Source organism: Aotus nancymaae, unplaced genomic scaffold, assembly GCF_030222135.1.
Source record: "Aotus nancymaae isolate 86718 unplaced genomic scaffold, 86718_ANA_hifiasm-v0.15.2.pri h1tg000067l, whole genome shotgun sequence".
NCBI lineage: Eukaryota > Metazoa > Chordata > Mammalia > Primates > Aotidae > Aotus > Aotus nancymaae.
The window spans coordinates 37,017,329-37,039,910 of NW_026988482.1; the positions used below are offsets into that span (position 1 = coordinate 37,017,329).

A 22,582-nucleotide genomic window follows, 5' to 3' on the forward strand; every position below is an offset into this window, starting at 1 on the left:
GAAAAGGTTGCCCTTGGGTTCCCACCGCCCCGAAGTTTGGGGGCCAGCAAAAAAAGGCTCCTTCACAGAGGTGGAAAATGCTGCACAAATAGAAAATTAGTAAAATTAAGTTTAATGTGAAATCAAGCTATGAAACATACATGAACTCTTCAAGTGACAATTAAGTCATATGTTCTAGGCAAAGTTTAGAGGAAAAGGACAAGTCAAAATCTCCAGAGGGAACAAGGAAAAGCTTCCCAGCTTGATAGAGAACAGACAGGAGGCATATAAGATCTAATTTTTACAGAGAATGGACCACCTGGTGTGATCTCATACCCATAATAGTTTGGCATTTTAAACATGGGAAAGAAGGTATGATTTTGCCCCAAATGTCCTTTATCTGACACCTAATGCATTGCTCCCCGGCCTAGCTGCTACCTTTTGATTGTGTACCAGTGACAAGCACTTTACAAATTAGGGTTACACACAAGCAAAGTAAAAATGCATTCAGGTCACAGACAGAGAATAACTGAAAAACTTACAGACAAATCTGAGTTTATCACAAACAAATGGCTTAATTGTCTAACCTGTTTTAGGCTGATAAAAAGTGACTGGACTTCTCACATTGGGTTTCACAGACAGAACCAACAGACAAGCCAATGCTAAAAAACTTGAAGCAAGGAGAGTGAGTTGGTTTGGATCTGGATTTTCTTGAAATAATGAAAACAGAAAGAGTGAAGACAGCATGGTGAGGAGGTGGTAGGTACTCACGAATGGTTAAATCCATCACTTGGGAGGCCAAGCAGAAGACAGGATGCTCATACATTTCTCTCTTTTTCCCTATAAAAGAGGATTTGGGCATGCAAGAGGCTTAGGTCAGAGGTAAAGAGGTTAAAGGTCATAGGTTAGAGGAAAACGTTACATTAGCTCAAAGGAAAATAGCCACAGAGTATTTTGGGATAAACACAGGATAAAAGAAAAAGGAGCTTCGAAATTGGAGATCTACTGGATTAACCATTCAGCATGCCGTGAGTCACGAGAGAGATTGTGACCATGATTTTACACGTCTCTTTAGAGCTGTTTGCAAGAATACAATGACCAAAACATCATGAGTAAAGGGAAACAAAATTTCATTGATTTAAGGCTCCAAGATACTAAGGATTTCAGACTTTAGTATCTAAGGCTCTTGAGGTATTTCTTCATAAACATAGTCTCCAGAAATATTACTACAACTTCTTTCCAGAATTCTCAGATAACTAAGCTGTTAATGCTCACAGAGGGGCTCAAACGTAAAACATGAAAGATTTCCTTTCTGAGGGTAGGATCAGAGCCTTGTAAAAGAAAGTTGTCTGGTAGTAATATCTTTCAAGCTGCAATGTCTCAGCCTGTGGTGGACTATGTTCATGAAAGAAAACCTGATACATGCAGCCAGAGGATGTTGGGTTGTCTGAATTAACAATCCCAGCATGCTTTGAAATTGGTGTCTCAGCCACTTTTGCAGAGGTCACATTAAAGTGGCTGAGCCAATCACGGACAAGGAAGGAGAGAAGCGGAAGAGAGCAGGTAGTGTGGAATGAGGTACTTCTCTGAAAAGAGAGTTGAAAAAAAAGGATTGGTTTCTTCAAAGAATCCCCAGACCTAAAAGTCACAGTGCAAAAGATAATTAACATAACCAAGAAGAATTGAGGCACAAAAGGAAATTACAGACCAGCTGATCTACTTTGGAAATGAATGCATTTTTACTTACAGATCTTAAAGTTTGTTTTTGGATAGATTTATCTGAAAGAAGAGAGCAGATCTTACCAAAAGACTAGTAATAGCTAGACCAAGACCTGTGAGGCAGCAGCCATGGCAACAGAATGTTTCTTGATCCCATCCCAACTCTGGTCTTGCCTAGAATTATTAGGTACCTGGCTGACTTTACCAAATACAACCAATCATTACGTCCTGGGACAGTAAATGCTGGAATAATTATTTGCTAATATAGCCCTTCAACGACCTCTTGTTCCTCTATTTTTGTTACTCATTACCAAGTCAAGAGTTGATAAACATCCTTTTGGTGCCCAATTCTTAAGTGTTTCTCCCTGGATGCATAACAATGAATTCATTACCACTGGTACACAATTTGCATTGTCAGACAGACAAAATTGAGAGAGGGAGGACATGTAATGTACGGAACACTGTGAATTTGACATAATCTTAACCTAATTCTCTAAGGAAACAAGGATTTTGGCAGAGCAAGTGATGGGGTCTGGGTAGTTGGTTAGTTTCTTTTCCCCCCAGTTGTCTTGAGGCAGACAATGTGCATTTGCTAGTTTTAATCAGGTGTTGTGTTTCACGTGTGAGATAACATCAGATTCCAGAATGCGGACACATCGAGTTTTGCACACAGAACTTCCACATTTATACACTTACACCACTGGTCAAGTTGGGTGTGGCTTTCAAATCACCCTATAGCAGCCAACAGGGTAACAATGAAAAGTGATTAATACCTTCATGAATGAATAGGTCCCAGAGAACCATATCTTCTCAAGTAGAATTTACTCAAAACGCCTTTGGTGATTACTGGGTCATCAGTGACCGCTTCCCTAAAACTTGAGAGGGCAGTGGTAACAAGCTTCGAAGGTCTGGTGTAACAAGAATGAATGAGATCTAAAGCCTACCCAGAGCCATCATAGATGGCTCAGCACTAACCTGCCATTGAGCTTGAAACACTACCAAAAGACAAGGTACTTTCGGGGGCAAGAAAGAGTTAGGCAAAACCTTGATCTTGTTCTTTTCAGTTCTTGTATTACTTCCAATGCTATCAGCAACGGACAACAGACTGCTTTATTTTCCTCTGTTTAAAGAAGGTGGCAATTCTACGGAACCCCTTCATAGGAAAACATCAGCCACAGAGCCGATATCTGGGGCCAACACAGACTCTCAGAAGGAACTTAGTTATCTGATAACATCTTATTTTCAATATTGTTCCCTTACAAAGGCTGTTTTCTGAGCCCCTGTAATGTCTTTTAATTCATTTACTTGGCCACAGCCAAGGAAGCTTCCACATTTCAAGTGCTTTCAGGTTTCAGCTTAATATACTCAGATGGACCACTGTTTTCAGGTGCCCTTCAGAAAAAAGAAAGACTTCCCCAGGGAGGCATACCAAAATTTAAATTCAAAACTGGGGACAGAAGGGAGCCTTACCTTCGATTTTGGCATACTCTGAAAGCCGAGAATAGTTGACTAACGCAGCCTGTTCCAGACATTTACGGATGACTGTTTTTACCTCCTCTTGTGGCACTGGGGTAACAATATCTTTCATCAAAACCTTCAAGTAGAAAAAAGAAGGATTATTAAGAAGGGTCAAGCAAACGTGTCACTCATCCACATTTCTTAGAAGTGTGCAAGTTTAAAATCAGTTCTTTGTGACTTAATACAGATTGAAAGCCATGCTTAAAGAGAAAGCACCAGAATTGCAAAGCATTGGCAAAGGCTGTCCATGAATCAGGGAAGGGCTAGGAACATATCTTCAGTATATCCTATTTGGGAGTTTGAAGATAGAATATCATGAGTTTTGGCAGTTTCCTCGCTTCTATTCTGATATTTGTTGAATGGTAAACAAATCCTATAAAAATTACAACTAGGTCATTCAACCAAAACATTTCATTACAATTATGTTTATGTCTCTTTATATATATATGATCTATCTTTTGCTTTTATTCTTACCCTTTCCAAGAGTGAGAGAGTAGCTTTCAAAGCACCTTCAGGTCGACCAAATGGAAAGCAATACCTAAAAAAGACAAAATTCTTCAGGTTGCCTAAATTATTACATTTTAGCATGAAATATGCTGCAATTTGATTCCTATAGCAACTCTCTCTGAGGAATGGAAAATGCTTTTTATTTTGTCACGTTGTGTTATGTTAATCTGAATTCACACCATATATGTGTGTATATAATGTATATATGTGTATGTGTGAATAATGACTAAAGAGGGACTCTGCAAACGTCTGCAGCAGAAAAGAATATTCAGAGTGGTGACATAAGGCTCTGTTTAGATTTCTATTGTGAAGGAGAACTATTCGTTAGCTCAAATGTGACCTTATATGTTATTATTGAGACTGGTGTTAAAAAAGTATTAGTTGGAATTGGCTCAAATTCAAATACATTTACTTAAGTCCCCAAAAGATTGATATATGGAATAGAAAAGTGGATTTAGAGCAAATTATTGATTCTGCTAGCTGTTCTTCCCTGCTTATGGTTTGCTGTTGTTATGGATCTTCTGCTACTGGTAATGAACTTTACATATAGTGTAAGATCAATAAAGATTTATCCAGGAGGATTTTGATGGCACAGAAAAAACTATGTCAGGTACCACTATGAGTTCCAGTGACTGGTTTCAGGTTGTCACTGGCCCTTCAGGACACTGTGCATGGGACAGAGAGACTAGCATGGCTACTTAAACCCAGACTATCTTATGTAAGCATCCCACTTCTTCCACTTGCTGGCTGGCTTGCTTTGGGCAAGTTCCTTAACCTCTCTTAGTCTCATTTTATTCCTGGTTTAAATGGGGATTATGATAACTACTTTACTAGGCTGTTCTGACATGAGCTAATACTTCTCCAGCCTCCAGTTGTATCTGGCATATAGTAAGTATTTAATCAATAGGGACCATTAGAAATGCTAGTATTATTTTTCAGTTTCTATTTCGGGATCTCTGGTCCAGAACCACCAGGACAGCATTAAAAACACCTAATTTGCTCCAAGGGAGAAGTGGGCAATGTGGTGTAAGGCTCAAGTGCAGAATCTGCTGGCTCTCTCGAGTATGCAGGGAAGATTTAATCCACCCAGGTGGATCCAAGGTTCGTTCTTTCCCTGTGCAGCCAGCTAGCCGTGTTTCTGAGGTAGGGGAGAAAATGAAGACTCTCCTAGGAGTACCACTGCCTTCCTTTCTTGTTCACTATGTTCTGATTCACAAGATTTTTTTTTTTTTTAAACCTAGGAACCTTGAAGAAACTTCAAATTCAACTTTTTATAATAGATTGATGACCAGGGGCAGCTCAAACATAGCAGGATTTGTTCTTTAAGTGGAAATAACATGAACTTAAGAATGCAAAGTATTCCTGGTTATTGCGGAACCACATCTGATCGGTTTGCTTGTTCTACTCAGTTATTTCCAAATATCCAATTTATCCTCTGGTAGATTTACAGTTTTGGAACATTAAGCCCTCTATTTATCCCCTTTCACTCTCATCTCCTAATCAAAGCCCTCAAGCCCCAGATCCTTACCTAAAATGTGTAATCTGATTTTCCAACAGAACTCGAAGTCTCTCTTTGATTTCTTCAAAACGCTCCTTTTCTTCAACAGTCACAGTTCCGATTCCATCAGGCCTGAAAGAAGACATGTCATGAAATGACGGGAACCTCATATGCTGACACCATCAAATCAAATCTCTAGCAGGAGGAAACTGTCCATTTTAGAAGGAACAACTACAATGATAGATGTGACCTCAGGAGAAGCCCAGCTATTCAGGGCTGGCTTCCAAAAGGGCTGGGTTGTGTTTGGGTTATCATCTTGGAAACATGCAGGGCTGTAGCTCACTTCTTGTGAAATGGTAAAATGTACAAACTGGTAGCTTGCTGGTTAAGTCCAACCCCTGAACTTGTTCTGTTTGGCTCACAGCTTCTTAAGAAATTTGAACTACTTGGCAACATTTTTTAAAATCAGGTTTTAGAATACAATTCTGATTTCTATTTTTTTTCTTGAAAATGTGAAACAGCTGGCATTATTAATTGCTGGCTAACAGCTTCTTCCTTACCTGGGGCAAGCACTCACCTGGCCCACATTGCTAAATTGTATTATCTATCTCTCTTGTAGGCACTTGGATTTGGGATCCCTGAATTATTTACACAAATTCCTATGAAAATCGGATGCCCTGTAAGTGTTTGTCTTTCCCAGTGTTAAACATCTTACATTCCTCAATTTCCTGCTTATAACTACAGATGTTTGGATTTATTTAAGTGCTCATGTATTCACTGAAGAACAAATCATGTTTTCCAATTTTAGTAAACTATTACTCATTGTAATAAAAAGAACTCCAGTTTAAATAAGTGATTTCAGTTTGATCATTGTATTCTCATGGTTCTGTGTCACCATTAGGTGTTTACATATATCCCCTATTTGTTATGGACCATTCAAGTTGAAAATATAAAGGGAGGCTATATATTTATAGCTCAAATTTATCTGTTTCAAACTAGATGCAGGATAATCTGACCCATTCAAAGTCTTCAGCTTCCCAGATCTCATAGTGACTTGTTTTGACTACTGGCTGAGCCAGTTTGCAGATTGGTGTGTCACCGTAAAACTTCTATTGGAACATTTTTCAGTTTGCAAATGCAAGTCATCTTGAGACCAAACAAATGGTCGTATTTATAGGCCTTCTCAAGGATCCAGCATAAGTTGGGAAAATCCTTTATACTAGACCAGTCTGACTGTACAAAAGACTTGGCAAATGACAGCAATGTACCTCCTGGGAGGGGTTAATCAGTCAGCTTTCCTTCTTTTTTGATAATAAAAATACCCTATGTGAAAATTGAGAAACTTTCCTCTCTCCTACTTTATAAAAAATAACCCCCAAACAGTAAAATCCCGTTCAGTCCCTTTCTTCATACTCTTCTAAAGAAAGAAGGCAAAATGATAAACAACAGGTAGGTCGTCTTCAAATTCTCTGGTAAATCTCAAATGTTAATTTACAAAGTTTATTTAATAATTTTTTAAGAGACAGGGTCTTGTTCTGTGGCCCAGGCTGGGCTGGAGCAGTGTGATCATAGCTCACTGCAGCCTTGAACTCCTGGCCTCAAGTGATTCTCCTCCTTCAGCCTCTTGAGTAGCTGGGATTACAGGTGCAAGCTACCATGGTTAACAACAACAAAAATATATTTTTTTTACATGAAATGCCATGAATCTACAGTTAGATCTCAGGTTGAATTTATTGGCCTCTGCAAAACACGTGATGCTGTTTGTAACTTTTCATATATATGCTGTAATCTGTAACTGCCTTAAGCTGTGGTTTTTACATTTGTTTACACAAAATTCAGCTTGTTAATGCACTGAACACACATTTGTTTATATGATTAGCGTGTGTATACACACACTCAACTGGGGGAAAAATGGAGCAATTTAAAGCATTTTGTTTTTTAGTGGGGAATTAACCCATAGAAAAATGCTATTAAATATAATTTTACAGTTCAGAAGGGGTTTAAAGATGACAGCAAAAAGCACGGAGAGCATTTAACACGAACAGCCAGGATATTTGTGGTCATTATTAGGAGATAAATCTCTCTGTGAATAAAACCATTCATTCATTACCCTACAAGCCTTCTAAGGCAATTAGGCAATTAGAAGGCAGCTTTCTGCTTTGTGTCTGAGATGATAAAAAGTGAACACTTAGTGTATGCTTGGCTTTCTCAATTAATTCTCACTACAAAGGATATTATTACAAATCTAACATTGGATTATATTTTTTCCTTTTGTTCTGATGATTCCCATTTATAATTATTAAAAGTATCAGATAGCAGCTTCTTCTTCCCTGATAACCTCTCCTTGGACTACTTTCTGAACACCATTAATCTCACTATTCCAATAAAAGTAAACAACTAAAAATTAGTGTTGTCATCTCTTAAATTTGTTTCTTGATCACCTATGTCAGTGTGACTACTTTTATTTAAAAATAAAGCAAAGTCTGTAAGGTACAAGTACAGAGTTCACCAATAAAAACAGATGTTAAAACAGTTTGATGTCAAATGATTTCGCCATAAAATGTAAATTTGTTTGTAAATGCCAGAATTGCTCTGAAATGGTATTGGTAACAGGAGATGCTATTTTACAAAGTGAAGAAAAGATATACAGGAATAACAATTTGTCAAAGATCCTAGGTTGTAACCAGGTCAGTTAAAAAGCAAAAGAATCCTTTGTTTTGTTTGATTTCACTTCATTGCTTTTGAAAATTCTGTCAAACATTAGTTTCTTTTTTTTTTTTTTTTTTTTGATACCCAGGCTAGAGTGCAATGGTGCGATCTCGGCTCACCGCAACCTCCGCCTCCTGGGTTCAGGCAATTCTCCTGCCTCAGCCTCCCGAGTAGCTGGGATTACAGGCACGCGCCACTATGCCCAGCTAATTTTTGTATTTTTAGTAGAGACGGGGTTTCAACATGTTGTCCAGGATGGTCTCGATCTCTTGACCTCGTGATCCACCCGCCTCAGCCTCCCAAAGTGCTGGGATTACAGGCGTGAGCCACAGCGCCCGGCTTAAACATTAGTTTCTTGTTCACTGACTCCTATAATTTGGCAATGTTAACTGTACAAGTTTAGATAGATCTCTATAGCGCTATTAACTGAAAAATTCAGGTTACATATTTAGGAGAGCAAAATTTCTGCAGAAGCAACAAGATACTTTTTCTAGAGCAGTGGTTCTCAAACTTGAGTGAGCCTCAGCATCACCTGGTGACAATCTGGATTGGTGGGTCCCCTAAAGCTGCTGATTCAGTGGAGTTGGGGGTAGGATTTGAGAACTTGCATTTCTAACAAGTTTTCTGGTGCTGCTAGTGTTGCTGGTTTGAGGACCACACCCTAAGAGCCACTGTTATAGAGGAAAAAAAATACTAGGTGGGTGGCTCTTCCAGTGGCAGAGAGGGTATATTTGATTCAGGGTTCCAGATTTCTCTTAGATTGGAGTGGATTTGGAACCCGAGATAGTCTGCAAGAGATACATGGTATTATTTAGCTATGAATCCCTTCCAAAAGTGGCATTTGTATTATTTACAAGGTACCATTCCAAGTAGTGCTGGTTGAAAAATAAATAGTAGAAATATATCAGTTTCTTTCAGATGCCATGCTTTTGTTTCGTCTTTCTGAAAATATTTGGGGGTGATTCTACAACCGTCATAAAACTAGTTTTCCATCTTGTCCCTTTCTCAAAACTAAATCACTTAAGGAGACACAAAGAATGCAAGAAGAGGAGGGGTGAAGCTGGATTTTAAACTCTGAGCTAGAAAATTCCAGGTTGAGATGTATCTCTACAAAGAACACCTCTCTAGAAGCCTAACTCTCTTTCCCTCTCATGTCCTGACTGTGAATATTCTGGTCTTCTTGCTTTCAGGCTTCTTAGCATCCATCGCCACTTTCTAACCACCCCTGGATTTGGAGGAGTGGCCTCAGCCACATTGTGGGCACTTTTGTGTCAGGGTAAATTGAGGTGCCTATTCCCCTACTATTAATGCTGAAGGGCTGCCTAGAGGCCAGCCCCTCCCTTTCACAGCCACTCCATATCTAAGCTGGTCTATGACCTCAGTTCAGCTACCAGGACACTCTCCTCTGGAATCTTTACATTGAGTAAATGATACAAGGCTAGAAGAAACAGATGGAATTTGCTTGTCCCAGCAGCTGTGCCTTGACCGAACTGTCCTTACTGTTCAGTAAGTTTTTGATCTTGTCTGTTTCTTAGAATTGTGAAAGGTCCCATCCTCAAAGCTCTGAATTAATTTGTTTGCAGTAGAACCTAGACATGCTATCATCTATCTGTCTGTCTGTCTGTCTATATCTAATCTATCTATTGAGACAGGGTCTCATTCAGCCCAAGGTGGAGCGCAGTGGCACAATCTCATTCACTGCAGCATTGACATTCCAAGCTCAAGCAACCCTCCTACTGCAGCCTCCTGAGTAACTGGGACTGCAGGAGCATGCCACCACACCCGGCTAATTTTGTTTTTTTGTAGACACAAGGTCTCATTATGTTGCCCAGGCTGGTCCCAAACTCCTGGGCTCAGGCAATCCTCCCACCTCAGCCTTGCAAGGTGCTGGGATTACAGGCATAAGCCACTGTGCCCAGCCTGACATGGGCATTTTAAAGGTTTCCCAGGTTACTCTAATGTACAGTACGAACCACTGCATCAGTCCTGCTTTCTACTCTTCCACAGCTGACTTAATTCCAGTTTTTCCTTCCCTTTCTTTGAGGCCCCCAGCATCATCCTAATTAACTCCCCTTTGCTTATATTATCCAGAGTTAGTTTTTGTTACTCATATTGAACTTGATGTAAGTTCATAAAGCACATATCCCTTCCTTTCCCATGCTCCAAATTTTAATAGATGATGCCTTCAAACTTAGCTTTAGAAACACATACACACGTGCACACATACACACGCAAACATAGCCCCTGGTCTCTGGTTCCACCTAACTGCACACTGGCTAACAACTCAGTTCTTGTATATCATGATCCTGCAAACTTGAGACAATATGCAGGTCAAGTGCAGTCATTTTTGGAGCTGTGCTGAAGACTGGAAGCTCTCCCACCTGCAGGCCATCACTGGAGCCAGAAATGGGTCTCTCCAGCCACAGCAGACTATATTGCATCTGACACAGCAGGCATCTCCGGAATCCACCTTTCAAGTTTTCGGCAAACCATTTTCTCACTGTCCTTCACAAAGTTGACATTTTCGGCAGCATGATAGGAAAGATGTCATGTCGGCTGCTCTTCAACTTCTTGTCACAGTGGTTAGCACCAGTTCTGTCATCTTCACTCTCCTCACAGTCTCCCATCTTGAGCCATGTCACAAATAATAATACATCTAGAGTTGCATTTTTCTTTTTCTTTTTTTGTCAAACGGAAACTACCATAACCCAGCTGCCCATCCTTTGAGTTACTGGTTATGCAAATTGTTCTCTTTCCCAAGTGCTTCTGAGCTGGAGCTTATTAACTAATATCTATTATAGGATTAACATAATTAAGTACTGAGGTTTTAATGTGAAACATTTTAATGTTTGAAATTAAGTGTTAACAATGTAGTCAAAGAATTCAAGATGCAATGTGTTTTGTGAAATGAATTTACCTCTTTAGTGTTGTTAAATTGTCACTACACACCCAAGTGAGCACACAGATTCTTAGCAATTCATTATCTTGCTAGAATGATTCTCCATATTATGTTAAAAGCTGGGCCACAAAACCTTTTGAAAGATAAGATGTCTTTTTAAGAGGGTCAGGATGCTAAATTAATTCAAAGCTTACAAGGATCCATATGTTCTGATACTGCACCTATTTGGTGATTAAGGGCAGAATCCAGGTGTAAAAAGAAATGTATGAATTCAACAGAAGAGGAAAGAGTGTCTGGTCCACTGCTCTGCATACAACCAGCTTTCAGGCTCCAGTCACTACCAACAAGGGGTAAAACTCCAGCTGAAGAGGGAATATACTTTCATCTCCAAATGCAAATGTCCACATATGCTGGTGCAGGCACCGTAAACATGATATATTCTCTCTCTCCAAATGGATGCATGCCTGCAGACCGCATTATGGATCCATGAAAATGTCCTTAAACAAGCATGATAACTGAATCCTACTTGCTACGAAATTGTTCCAGTCCAGAAACAGGAGAGCTTAAAGGGCCAGAGAGGGACAGAATATACCAGTAGATGTTCTTTGCAGTGCTCCCTAAATAGGACATTTAGACCAAACATCCTCTTTTCACCCCTGACTTAAAAAGAAAAAGACTTCTCCCAGAAACTAACTCTTTATTATTTCTAGTTTTAGAATGATACCTTTGAATTTAATCTTTGCATGGAACGTTTTCCTTTGTCTCTTTCAAGTGATTAATAACCATAAATTCAAAATAGCACCAAAGCTTTGTCTTCTCAAAAGGAGATAGCGCTGTTTGCTCATCTGTAAGGTTAGTACAATGCTATGTTAATTATAAATTATAATTAGGGCCCTCACATCCCATAGTTACTGCTTAAGCCAGCCTCACCCCTTCCTCTCCTTTCCTTCCAGCCCATGCCCTTTTCTAATTATGCCCTGATGCCCTGGGGCTCAGACACGCTGCTAAAACAAATATATCAAAGTGTTTGTATCATAAAGAATAAGATAGGAAGCAACAATAAGCAGTTCCTACAATATTACAAGTGTGTATTGTAGCTTCTTGGGGCTATTAGTTAATTTCCAAATGAGGCTTGGAAGGGGCAAAAATGTACCAGTGAGGACTGTCTTGACTTGTTTATAGTTTTTCAAAATATGTGGTCATAACCCAACAGTATCAGAAGGTGTCATTAATTCTATTAAAGGGTGAAAGTAGTTGAGATGTCTCTCTCCACATCTGAACAATCACAAAGATTATGGATGCTATAGACACAAGGATATTACTCAAAGTGGCTCAGGCTCAATCCAGGTACTGAATGACGCAAGAACACAACAGATGATTAGAGAAAGTATACAAAATGCAGGAAAGCATGCATTTTACCCCCAAGAGGACCAATTTTAAAAACTGGCACTATAGGCTGGGCCTGGTGGCTCACACCTGTAATCCCAGTACTTTGGGAGGCTGAGGCAGGCGGATCACGAGATCAAGAGATCTAGATCATCCTGGCCAACATGGTGAAACCCCATCTCTACTAAAAATACAAAAATTAGCTGGGCATGGTGGTGTGTGCCTATAGTCCCAGCTACTCGGGAGGCTGAGGCAGGAGAATCACTTGAACCTGGGAGGCAGAGGTTGCAGTGAGCTGAGATCATGTCGCTGCACTCCAGCCTCAGTGACAGAGCGAGATTTAAAAAAAAAAATGGCACTACATAGATTTTTCCTTTTGAGGAATAAGAGGAGAAGAGATGTGTTTCTTTATTTCTAGACAAATATAGACAATTAAGCTTTGCATTCCATTCTGAAGATACTATATATAAAATTCTGAGTGGTCAGACCAGTAATATATGTGGCTTTTTGATACTGCATCCACTCTAAAAGAGATGTGACATCTGAAAATGTTTTTGTACCAGTTAATTCAATGACCATGGAATGAAGACAAATCATTGGAATTTTAAAAGGAAAATGCACATTATTTGATGGTTTATTATGGGCCAGAAAGATTGCACCAGTCCAATAGATAATTTAGCACATTTCATAAGATTTCATGTCTCCATGGGAAAATCTGCTGTTCTTATGGGGAAAGTCAGGAAGAGAGTCACATGGGTTAAAAGGAGACAAGTTCCAAAGAGAATTTCTCCTTGGACATCTGGGATGCCTACTTATACTGAAATTTGTTTGAAAATTTTTCCCACTTTCTCTTCCAAGTACTTCCTATTAAGTAAAGCTGGTTCTTTAGAATTTAGAGAGCATGACTCAGCCATGTGCAAGGCCAGCACTTGCTCAGAACTGGAAGGCCAGCCAGCGACATGCTCATGTTCACAAGTGCAATAATCCTTGTGTTCAGTATGTAACATGAGACCAAGAGTGTGGGGGTGTTTGTTATACCCCATCCATGCCTGCCTGCTATATAAAGTGCTATATGCAGAGGTCAGTAAAACAGAGCTATCTCCACTACACAGTTTTTGCCACTTATCTTTATGGAAAGAAGAGTTGAGAAGCACCAGATATAAAGTCAGAGAGAGAGAGAGAGAGAGAGCGAGAGAGAGAGTGAGTGTATGCCTGTGTATGAGAAAGAAAGAGGAGAGAGTTAGAGTGAAAGAAAAAAATGTATGTTACTCATTTACTACTAGGAAGGCATTCACCAAAAAGAAATAAAAGGAACCATTATGTGACATGGATTGAAAAGGCTGCCCAACATTCATTAGAGGCAAGGGCATAGTCAGTAAGGCAATCACTGTGGTCCAAGGGAGAGAAAATAGAGACCTAAACTATGGTAGTGGCATTGAAGAGAGGGAGAAATGGATGGACTTGAGAGATACTTAGGGGTGCTGTCAGGATACAGAAAATGAATTGTTGTGACACACTGGCTAGGGAGAAAGAGAAGTCAAAGATGGCTCTTGAGGTTCTATCTTGGGCAACAGGGAGGATGAAACCACTTACTTAGAAATCCTGCCGGAGTAACAGGAGAAAAGTGAGTTCCATTTCATTGTTTGGTTACTCACAGACTAACCCACAAGGGATCACCTAGTCTCCGAACATGAGCAGCACCTTGGCTCTGGATACATCTCCCAAAAGATATCTTTGGACCACACTTTCAGAGATTTTTAAGATTCATGCCCTCGTACATCTGCTTTACTCATTAATCTATGCAGCGTAGTTTTGATTGGGGTGGTTGGCATTATAGATGTTTTAATTGCTGATACAATGTACTTTCTACATAGGCCATATGTGAAGAACAGCACTGGCATTCAAGAAATGTTAAATAATAATGTAAATGAGAAAAAATTCCAATCCCAATAATAAAGAGATCCAAGGAACATTGACGCAACTTGCAATCATCAGAGCTGTTTGATTGCCTTGTCACTGTGGGACAGTGACCAAAGTGATGCTAATCTAAATGTCATCTAGAAAGAATACTAAAAATATTATGGTGAGAATTAAGTACTGCAACCTTAGAAACTGATTTAAAAATTAGAAGATGTAGCAATTTACATCTGTGGATTTTATGATCGCCAAATGCAACCAGCTGAACATGCTCACATTTTCCTTTTTCTCCCCTCTCTCTTTTGAGAAAATGGGTTCGGTTTTAAAGAGTTAGTTCAAACTAGTTCCCTCAATCGGTGGGTCTTAAACTTTGCTACATATTTGAATCACTTGAGATTTTTAACTCACGATACTTGGGCCACATTCCAGATTAATTAGAATCTCTGCAGGTGGGGCCCAGGCATTAGCATTTTTAGCCTCTCCAAGTGATTCTAGCGGACAGCCTAGTTTGACAACCAAAATCCTAAATATGTGTGATCTGAAGACCAAATGCTTTAGAATCATGGTCAAGAGGGGTGCTTATTAAAAGTGCAGATTCCCAGCTCCATTATTTTTTCTTTTTATTGAGATGGAGTCTCGCTCTGTTGCCCAGGCTGGAGTGCAGTGGCGCAATCTTGGCTTACTGCAAACCTCCGCTTGCCAGGTTCAAGCAATTCTCCTGCCTCATCCTTCTGAGTAGCTGGGACTACAGGCTACCTAAAAAAAAAGAAATACAAAAAATTAGCCACCATCCCTGGCTAATTTTTTGTATTTTTTTCTTTTTAGTAGAAACAGGGTTTCACTGTGTTATCCAGGATGGTCTCTATTTCCTGACCTTGTGATCCACCCGTTTCGGCCTCTCAAAGTGCTGGGATTACAGGCATGAGACTCCATGCCTGGCCCCCAGATCCATTTAAGACTTGCCAAATGAAATTATTTGAGGATGAGACCTAGTACTCTGCATTTTATCAAATCTCCACATGATTTATGTGCACACTGGAGTGTGAGAATCGCTGTACAGATTGAAAATCAGTGGTGGTACTTGTTATGCTTTTAGACATAGGGTAAGTCTTGTACAAAAGAAACACCAAATCCATATAAAGGAAAAAAATCAGCTCATCACCAGGAAGTTTGGCTTAAAACAGGGTTTCTTGACCTTGGCATTATTAACAGTTTTGGCATTGTTTTCAGGAGGCTTTCCTGTGCGTTACAGGATGTTTAATAACATCCCTAGCCTCTACTTACTAGGTAAAAATAGCATCACTCCTTCCCAGCTGTGACAATCAAAAATATATCCAGATATTACCAAATGTCCTGTGTGTGTGGTGGGGGTGGGAGGAGTGGGGGGGAGGGGAGGATTACCCCCAGTTGAGAGGCACTATTCTAAAAAATGCCAAACATGTGGATGGTTACATATATCCCAGTGCTTGAAATTATGAACAGCAAACATCTTCCTGATTGACCAGATGTGTCTACTCTTAATTAGAGTATCTTTGATTCACAGAGCATAGTTTTTCATAGAGATGCCATACAAGCTTCCAGAGCAGATGCCTCTTCAGTGGTCATTAATGATTTCTAGCTGCCTGGGAAATGCTGAGTTAATAATAGGTAAAAAAAAAAAAATCTTTTTACCTAATCTGAATCTGGTTTTGAGATCTCAGTGGGAATGGGCTCTATTCAGTTAAAGGCAGTTAAAAGGCAATTGCTTTCATGAGTCATGAATTCCTTTTAAATCTGGAACAAAGAATAGGTAATATCTCCACATCCAAATGCTGGTCATGTTGGTGAAAGGTTTGGAATGTGGCTTCCCCAATCCCAAAATCAGTTAATTAGTGCTCAAAGGAGACTCTCTCCTTAGGTGGTATAAACTCCAGATAAACTCTGGTTTTCTCCACAAAGCTAAAATCTCCAGGTAGGCCATATTAATTTTGGCCATCTTCAGGCTACTCTTTAATTCAGATGACTGCTGTAGCATCTCACCTGGAAATGTTGAAACAAATATCAAATGACCAGGTTTGGCATCTCACACCATATACAAGTGTTAATCCTGGACAGGTGGGAAGGTAGAGTGGTTGCAAATGGAAGTGCCAAAGTCAGAATATCCATGTTTGAATCAGGCTCAGATAGTTATTTGTTATGGAGCTTCAGGCAAGTGACTGAATTTATGTGAGCCTCAAGCCCCTCATCTATTGCATGATGGTAATAATGATATGTATCTCATATGAATGTAATAAGGATAAAATGAGATAACATATATCAACAGCACTTCACTTAGTGCCTGGAATATAGCAAGTACTTAGTAAATGGTAGCAATTATCCTTATTTTAATTAAACTTTATTTATGATTAAATTGCACGTTTGAAAACACTTTTATTTACGAACCTGAAGATGGACTATTTCATTTGTTACTGTAATCCATAGAAGAGAATTTTAGAGGTTAAAGGGATATTATAGATACTATAATTCAGTTTGCTCATTTTACAGAAAGGACAAAACTGAGGCACAGAAACGGGGTCGAATACTCCCAGATTTACACAGAATAGACTCTAACACTCAGGTCCTCAGCATACAAGTATAGTCCTGATGTGGTGCAAAAGGAAAGAGCTTTGGACTTAGAACATCTAGGTTTGTTGCTTAAATTTACAGATGTTTGATTTTATCATCTGCAAAACAGATACAAAAATAGCTGATCTGAACATTTTATAACAAATGATTGAAAGCAGTTTGTAAACTGCTACACAGAATGCTACACAACTGCTACTTACTATTATGATTTCTTCTTTATTAAAAAAAGTGTCATGCAAACATAGATTCTGAAACACACACATAAGCCTCGATGGGACCAATCAAGATCCTTTTGGTTAGTTTTTCATGGCATAAGAAACAGATCAGGTTCAAGCAACGTGCCTTTCAACAGTGGCCATTTGTTCTCTGCTCTGCTTAGATGTTGAGCCTTCCAAAAGCAGCACCTTGGACAGCAGCCAGGAAGGCTTCCTCTCCGAAGTCTTGTCATTTTGTCAGACCTGACCTTCAGGCACCTACAACATTCTGTATGCACTTTTTTCCTAATTGCAAGTTACTGTTGCCTTGCAATCTAACTTTTACAGTGAAACACAAACAGAAACTGCATTTCACCTCTATCCTTACATATTGCAGTGAAGGAGATGAATGACCACATGGAATCAGGGTTTTCTTTGACCTTCACTATTGGACTCGCATATACTGATTGACAGCCTGCCACATTCTCTAGAAAGCAAAAGTTTGCATTTTTATTTGGCCTGTCTACAAGTGAACTGTATACATTTCAGGACTTAGGAATATTCAGTGAATAAATTTATAATGAAGAAGCATACAGCATACACACTTGAGAATTTTGGGTAGCTTGGCAATGCCAGGATCAGAATCATCAGTTCTAAAACCACCACCACAACAAAAAACTTTAAAATGTTGTTGTTAATTTGGGGTGAGGGTATAAAAGGTGAAGAAGGACATAGAATAAAATTGTAAATAATTAGTAAACTTAGTTTAAAAGGAAAAAAATTCACCAATTTGCCAATTTATAAAACCACAAAGAAAGGACATAGGAAACAGGACAGGATAAACAAAATTTTAGAACTTAAAAGTGCCTTACATACCGATGTTTAAGTGATTCTACTAAGAAGCATTAATTTAGTAATAGAATTTATCTCGTGCCATTATTATAAATCATTATTTGAGATGAATTTTCTTTTATAAGATGAATGTGGAACTAATGGATATTTGCTGAAAATGATGGCACTACTATAAACGTATAGGCCCATCTTATGCCAATCCATTTTATTTGCTCCTTAAATACATTTAAAATTATGAAGCATGGGTTGCTTGTTATGAATGACTTGGTAAGGTACCAGACCCCTGACTAGATGCCACTAAAACAGCAATCTGACTCACAATTCTGTTTACATATTGCTTAATTAGTCTTTTCAATATGAACATGTTTTAAAAGTCACCGAACACTTGACTCAAATTCAGTCCCAATACACAGAATTTTTGCCCATTGCTAGGACTTTTTTTTTTTTAATTGCACCTTTGAAAATGCTTAAAGAAACAGAGACTTCAGGATTACTCAAAGCTTGCAAAGGTGGAAGTGATGCATGGATGGAGGCTTGGGGAAAGGGTAAAGATATTGCAAAATACAAGCCAATACACACACAACTTACCTTTTCTGTTCTTGATTTGCCTGGGTTTTGGAATCTTTTCTTTTTTTCGATTCCTTTTTGGTATCTCTTTTAGCCTCTGGTTCAGGTGGGGAGGGAGTTTTGCTCCCTTCAGGGTCTGTATTTGGTGGCAGCCCACTAAGGTACGCATGCATTTGTTGACTTTGGAGGGGGTAGTCGCATGAGGCATGCACAGAGTGTGACCAGCCATAGGAGAATCAAGAGCACACGCACATGCATAAACAAAAGAAAGAAAAAGAAGGATGCATGAAAAAGCAAGCACGAATGCATTCAAATTAAAATAATAAGAAAAAAAGATGCAAACTTGCATAAGGAAAATCAGAACTGAAAAGAAAATAAGAAATCCAAAACTGTTTCCATGACAAGATGTATAAACCTAACTGTGAATCAAGTGGCAGTCTTACAATATGAAATCCAGACAATGTGTATCATAATTCATGATGATGTTTACCAGGGAGTTTACAAAAACACTTCATTATTTTGTAACACTTTCTTATTCAGTAACATATGTAGAATACAGTGTGACAACCCAGAGAATATAATGCAACTTCTCTCTCTCTCTCTCTCTTTAAAAAATTCAGTCCAAGAGGCTGTAACAGATAGTCATCAAAGTGTACATATTTATAAAAAGCAGAATTATGCACAGATACCCCCCAGGTATCAGAGTTTCCATGAGTATCTTTTATGCAAATAAAAGGTCACGTGCTGGGCTAGCAAACCTTATAACAATGGGAGGTGATGATAACCTTGTTGCCTGTTAAATATTCAAACCTACAATGCTATTGTTATCTAGCTCTAAATGTTGAAGTTGCATTTTATAAAAATACACCAGTGCTAGAAGGAGGAAAAGCACAGAAAAATCCTACAGAGATTTCCGTCGTATAGCTTGCAAAGATGAAGATGACTGGCACAGTTCTGATTTAAAATAAATGTAGTCAATTCTGGATTCTCCCACATGTGGATTTCTCCAGAGCAGTGACTTTTGCATCTGAGGCTGGGTTTCTGAAGCCACCTAGTGTTCCCTGGGTGTGGCTTTGCTGGCTGTTGGCTGGGGAACTTTGGGATAATATAGGCTTGTCTTCATACTAATGCAAGGCTACATACATTGAGATAGTAAACTAACTGGCTGTGGCAGCGTGGAAATTTATTCCATGTCTCCAGAGCCAAATGGCAATGTTCTTAAATTATTTGCTGCTTTGCATTATTCAGAACATGGATCTTTTCCTCCAGGAGCTGGGCAAGGTCTAAAGAAAGAGAGTACTTAGTACAGAGTCAGGAGACTTGACGTTCTGGGCTTGTATATAAAACCTACAAAATGAGGGGGTTGATTAGACTGTGATCTCAAAAGTTCTTCCAGGCTCTATGGTTAAATTAAAAGTGTTATCATCATCTTTGCCTTCCAGCTTCACCTAGCTTGCTTCAGATCTGGAAATGTACTTGGCTTCCTTCTTCTGCAGGACATTTGTACATGCTGTTCCTTTTGCCTGGAACCACTCAACTCCTACACATGCTTTAGTTCTCAGCTCCAGCATCACTTCCTCAGGGAGGCCCTCCTTGCCATCTTGTCATTCCATCTGAGTCATGTTTCTTTATTAAATTCTGTCATGGAATTTTATTCCCTTTCCTCAGAGTCAGAGCGCCAATCTGAATGTAACTCTGCCCTTGTTTGATGTCTGGCTTTTACTCACCACATATACTAAATGTGTACCAGAGTGATTGATACTAAGGAAGTCTTCATTAAGCAATTATGGAATAAATAACAAAAATAAAGGCAAGTATTTATTGTTTTTGCCATGTTTCAGACACTATGTTGAGCCCTTTATATGTACTTGCATTCTCTTAACAAACCCATTTGTTGTTAAGAGACAACAAATGGGGGACACAATCATCCCATTTTACAGATGAGAAAACTGTGGCACATAGGGCTTAATTACCAACCAGGGTTATTGCCAGTAAATGGAAGAACTATGATTTGAACCTGGATTGGCATAACTTCCGAGCTTGCCCTAGAAACCCTGCTTGCCATTTATTTTAAGAAGAAAGTAAGTTAGTGCCCTTTGTGTGTGTGTGTGTGTGTGTGTGTGTGCATGTCCAGTGTGTATGTGTACATGTGTGCATACTACTGAGGAATGAGGACAAACAGATACTAAAAGCAAGACCAGCCGTAAACCATTGCCAGTGCCTTTTCTTAAGGATCACCTCTAGACACACAAACACCCACTTACCTGTTCCCATGGACATGGGAAGCACAGAAGGCAAAGCTGTAGTGAAGAAGGGTGGGGTCGATCATGGCGCCATTTTCTGCCCGTTCAAGCAAGTCTCTGAGGTAGCAGAGATGTCGGTGACACCCCCGGACTCCATTTCGGGCGCAATACTCGTCTAGTACAAACACCTGGCCAGGACTGAACCAGCCCTATATAAAGAAAGGAGAGACTTTCTTTTAAATACAGGTTGTTTTCTGGGGAGCTGCTAGAGTTGGGCTGGAGAAGGGGACTGAAAAATAGCCGGAGCTAACACTTCCTGATTGATTATGACACGTCAGCCACTGTCCACAACACATTGTGGTTTAGTCCTCACAATGGACCTATAAGGTACATTCTGTTATCCCTGTTACATGGTTGGAAAGATTGAGTTCAGGAAAGACATAAAATTTCCTAGTTAGTGATGGAGAAGGATTAGCAGACAGCATGGTTCCAGAAACAGTCTTACCTATTGCTCAAACACTGAACCATACAAATTAAAGAAGTACTGGGGTGGGGATGTGGCAAAGTCATGGTTACTGATAAAGAAGAAATCATGACATTAATGCTCTACATTGATATAGAACTTTACACTTAGCAGAGAACTTTCAGATGAGCCCTATAGCAACTCTGTAAGGTAGACAGAGAAGGTTTATTTCATAGATACGAAAATGGAAATCCTAGTTGTTAAGTGACTCACACAGAAAATACAAAACAGAGGCAGGACTCAAATCCAGCTGTCTTATTCCAAGTCTTCTTGTTTTCTCTACTCTAGAGCATCAGGAAATTTTAGGGTTGGTCTACACACATGCCAGGACTTCATAAATCCTTTCACTTTGGAAGGAGTGTTTTAAAAATTTTTAAATGAAGGTAATAACGTAAGTCTCCAAAGAGAACAGCATGACTTAGTTTTCAAGTTGTGAATCAGATACAATTCCATTAAACTGAGAGGAACTTCTTGGGTTCTGGTTTAGAGTTTTATTTTCTCTTCTGGTAATTGTTTGTATTTTTATTATTTATTTTGCTTGCTATGGGACCAGTCCAAACTCTGCTATACAAGAGAATGGGAATTCAGATCTCCAATTTAGAGCAGATTTGGTGGCATGATGAGATGGAAATTGCTACCCCCATTATGCACTTAAGAAAACAGGTGCTCAGAAAGGCCAAGTGAGTTGCCATTCAGGCAGAGCCTGAAATCAAATTGCATTTTCTGGTTTCAGGGTCTGTTCAAAGCAAGAAATCAATCAATTTAGGTGATATTTTGTAAGCTGGAAATTTGGGGCTATTTTAAATATAAACTTAATTTTACTTTGAGGGTCTTCTCTGAGTTATCTTTTGAATATTGCCCCATCTTGGGAGAGAAAAGGCAAAAAGAGAAAGCGAGTAGGGGCCAGGTAGAGGCCACAGAAGTACAGCGAGAGAGGCCTTTGCAACACTCTAATCTTGTATTAGGGATCTGAGAATCTTCAATTGACAACATGCAGCTCAGTGATGCATCCAACGAGAGACGGCATCTTTCCTATTTCAAATTATAAGTTACTGCAGAGGGCGGAGAGTAGTCGAGGCAGTGGGCTGCCCCTATAGGCAACTTCTTTGCCACTCCATCTGCTACCCCAAATGCTAAATCTTAGAAACAACACTGCTGTGAAAGATTAAAATATATTTTCTACGACTCAGATGACACCAAGTCTTTTGTAGATGCCAAAATAGCTGCTTTGAAAAGAGTTGAAGAAATATCAATTAGGAACTCAGTCGAAGACACAGAAAAATTTATGTATCCCTGCTGGTCGGTCTCCAAAACTAACTGAAAAAAAGATTGTAATAATGAGAAAATGGAATATATAGAGGCATGAGATAAGGTCCTTTTAATTTCTGTTATTTTCTGAAATTTTGGAATAATGACTAATATATACAGGTATACAAATGGGGAAGGAAGCTGTTTTATGCTATTCAT

The 22,582-nt window shown here is 39.2% G+C and overlaps 1 protein-coding gene across 16 annotated transcripts in view; it reads right to left on the reverse strand.

The window, feature by feature from the left end:
• The window catches only part of CADPS (calcium dependent secretion activator), a 472,594-nt gene that overhangs the window by 114,398 nt on the left and 335,614 nt on the right, over positions 1-22,582 (reverse strand). For 7 of the 16 annotated variants that reach the window (XM_064367295.1, XM_064367300.1, XM_064367301.1 and 4 more), the window contains 4 exons: positions 20,614-20,801; positions 5,252-5,353; positions 3,691-3,754; positions 3,169-3,292 (listed from right to left, as the gene is read on the reverse strand). In XM_064367295.1, the coding sequence (XP_064223365.1) occupies positions 3,169-3,292; positions 3,691-3,754; positions 5,252-5,353; positions 20,614-20,801 (478 nt within the window). Of the gene's footprint in view, positions 1-750; positions 820-3,168; positions 3,293-3,690; positions 3,755-5,251; positions 5,354-18,370; positions 18,530-20,613; positions 20,802-22,582 lie in introns of all 16 variants that reach the window. The other 9 variants (XM_064367286.1, XM_064367291.1, XM_064367290.1 and 6 more) reach the window with 3 other exon arrangements.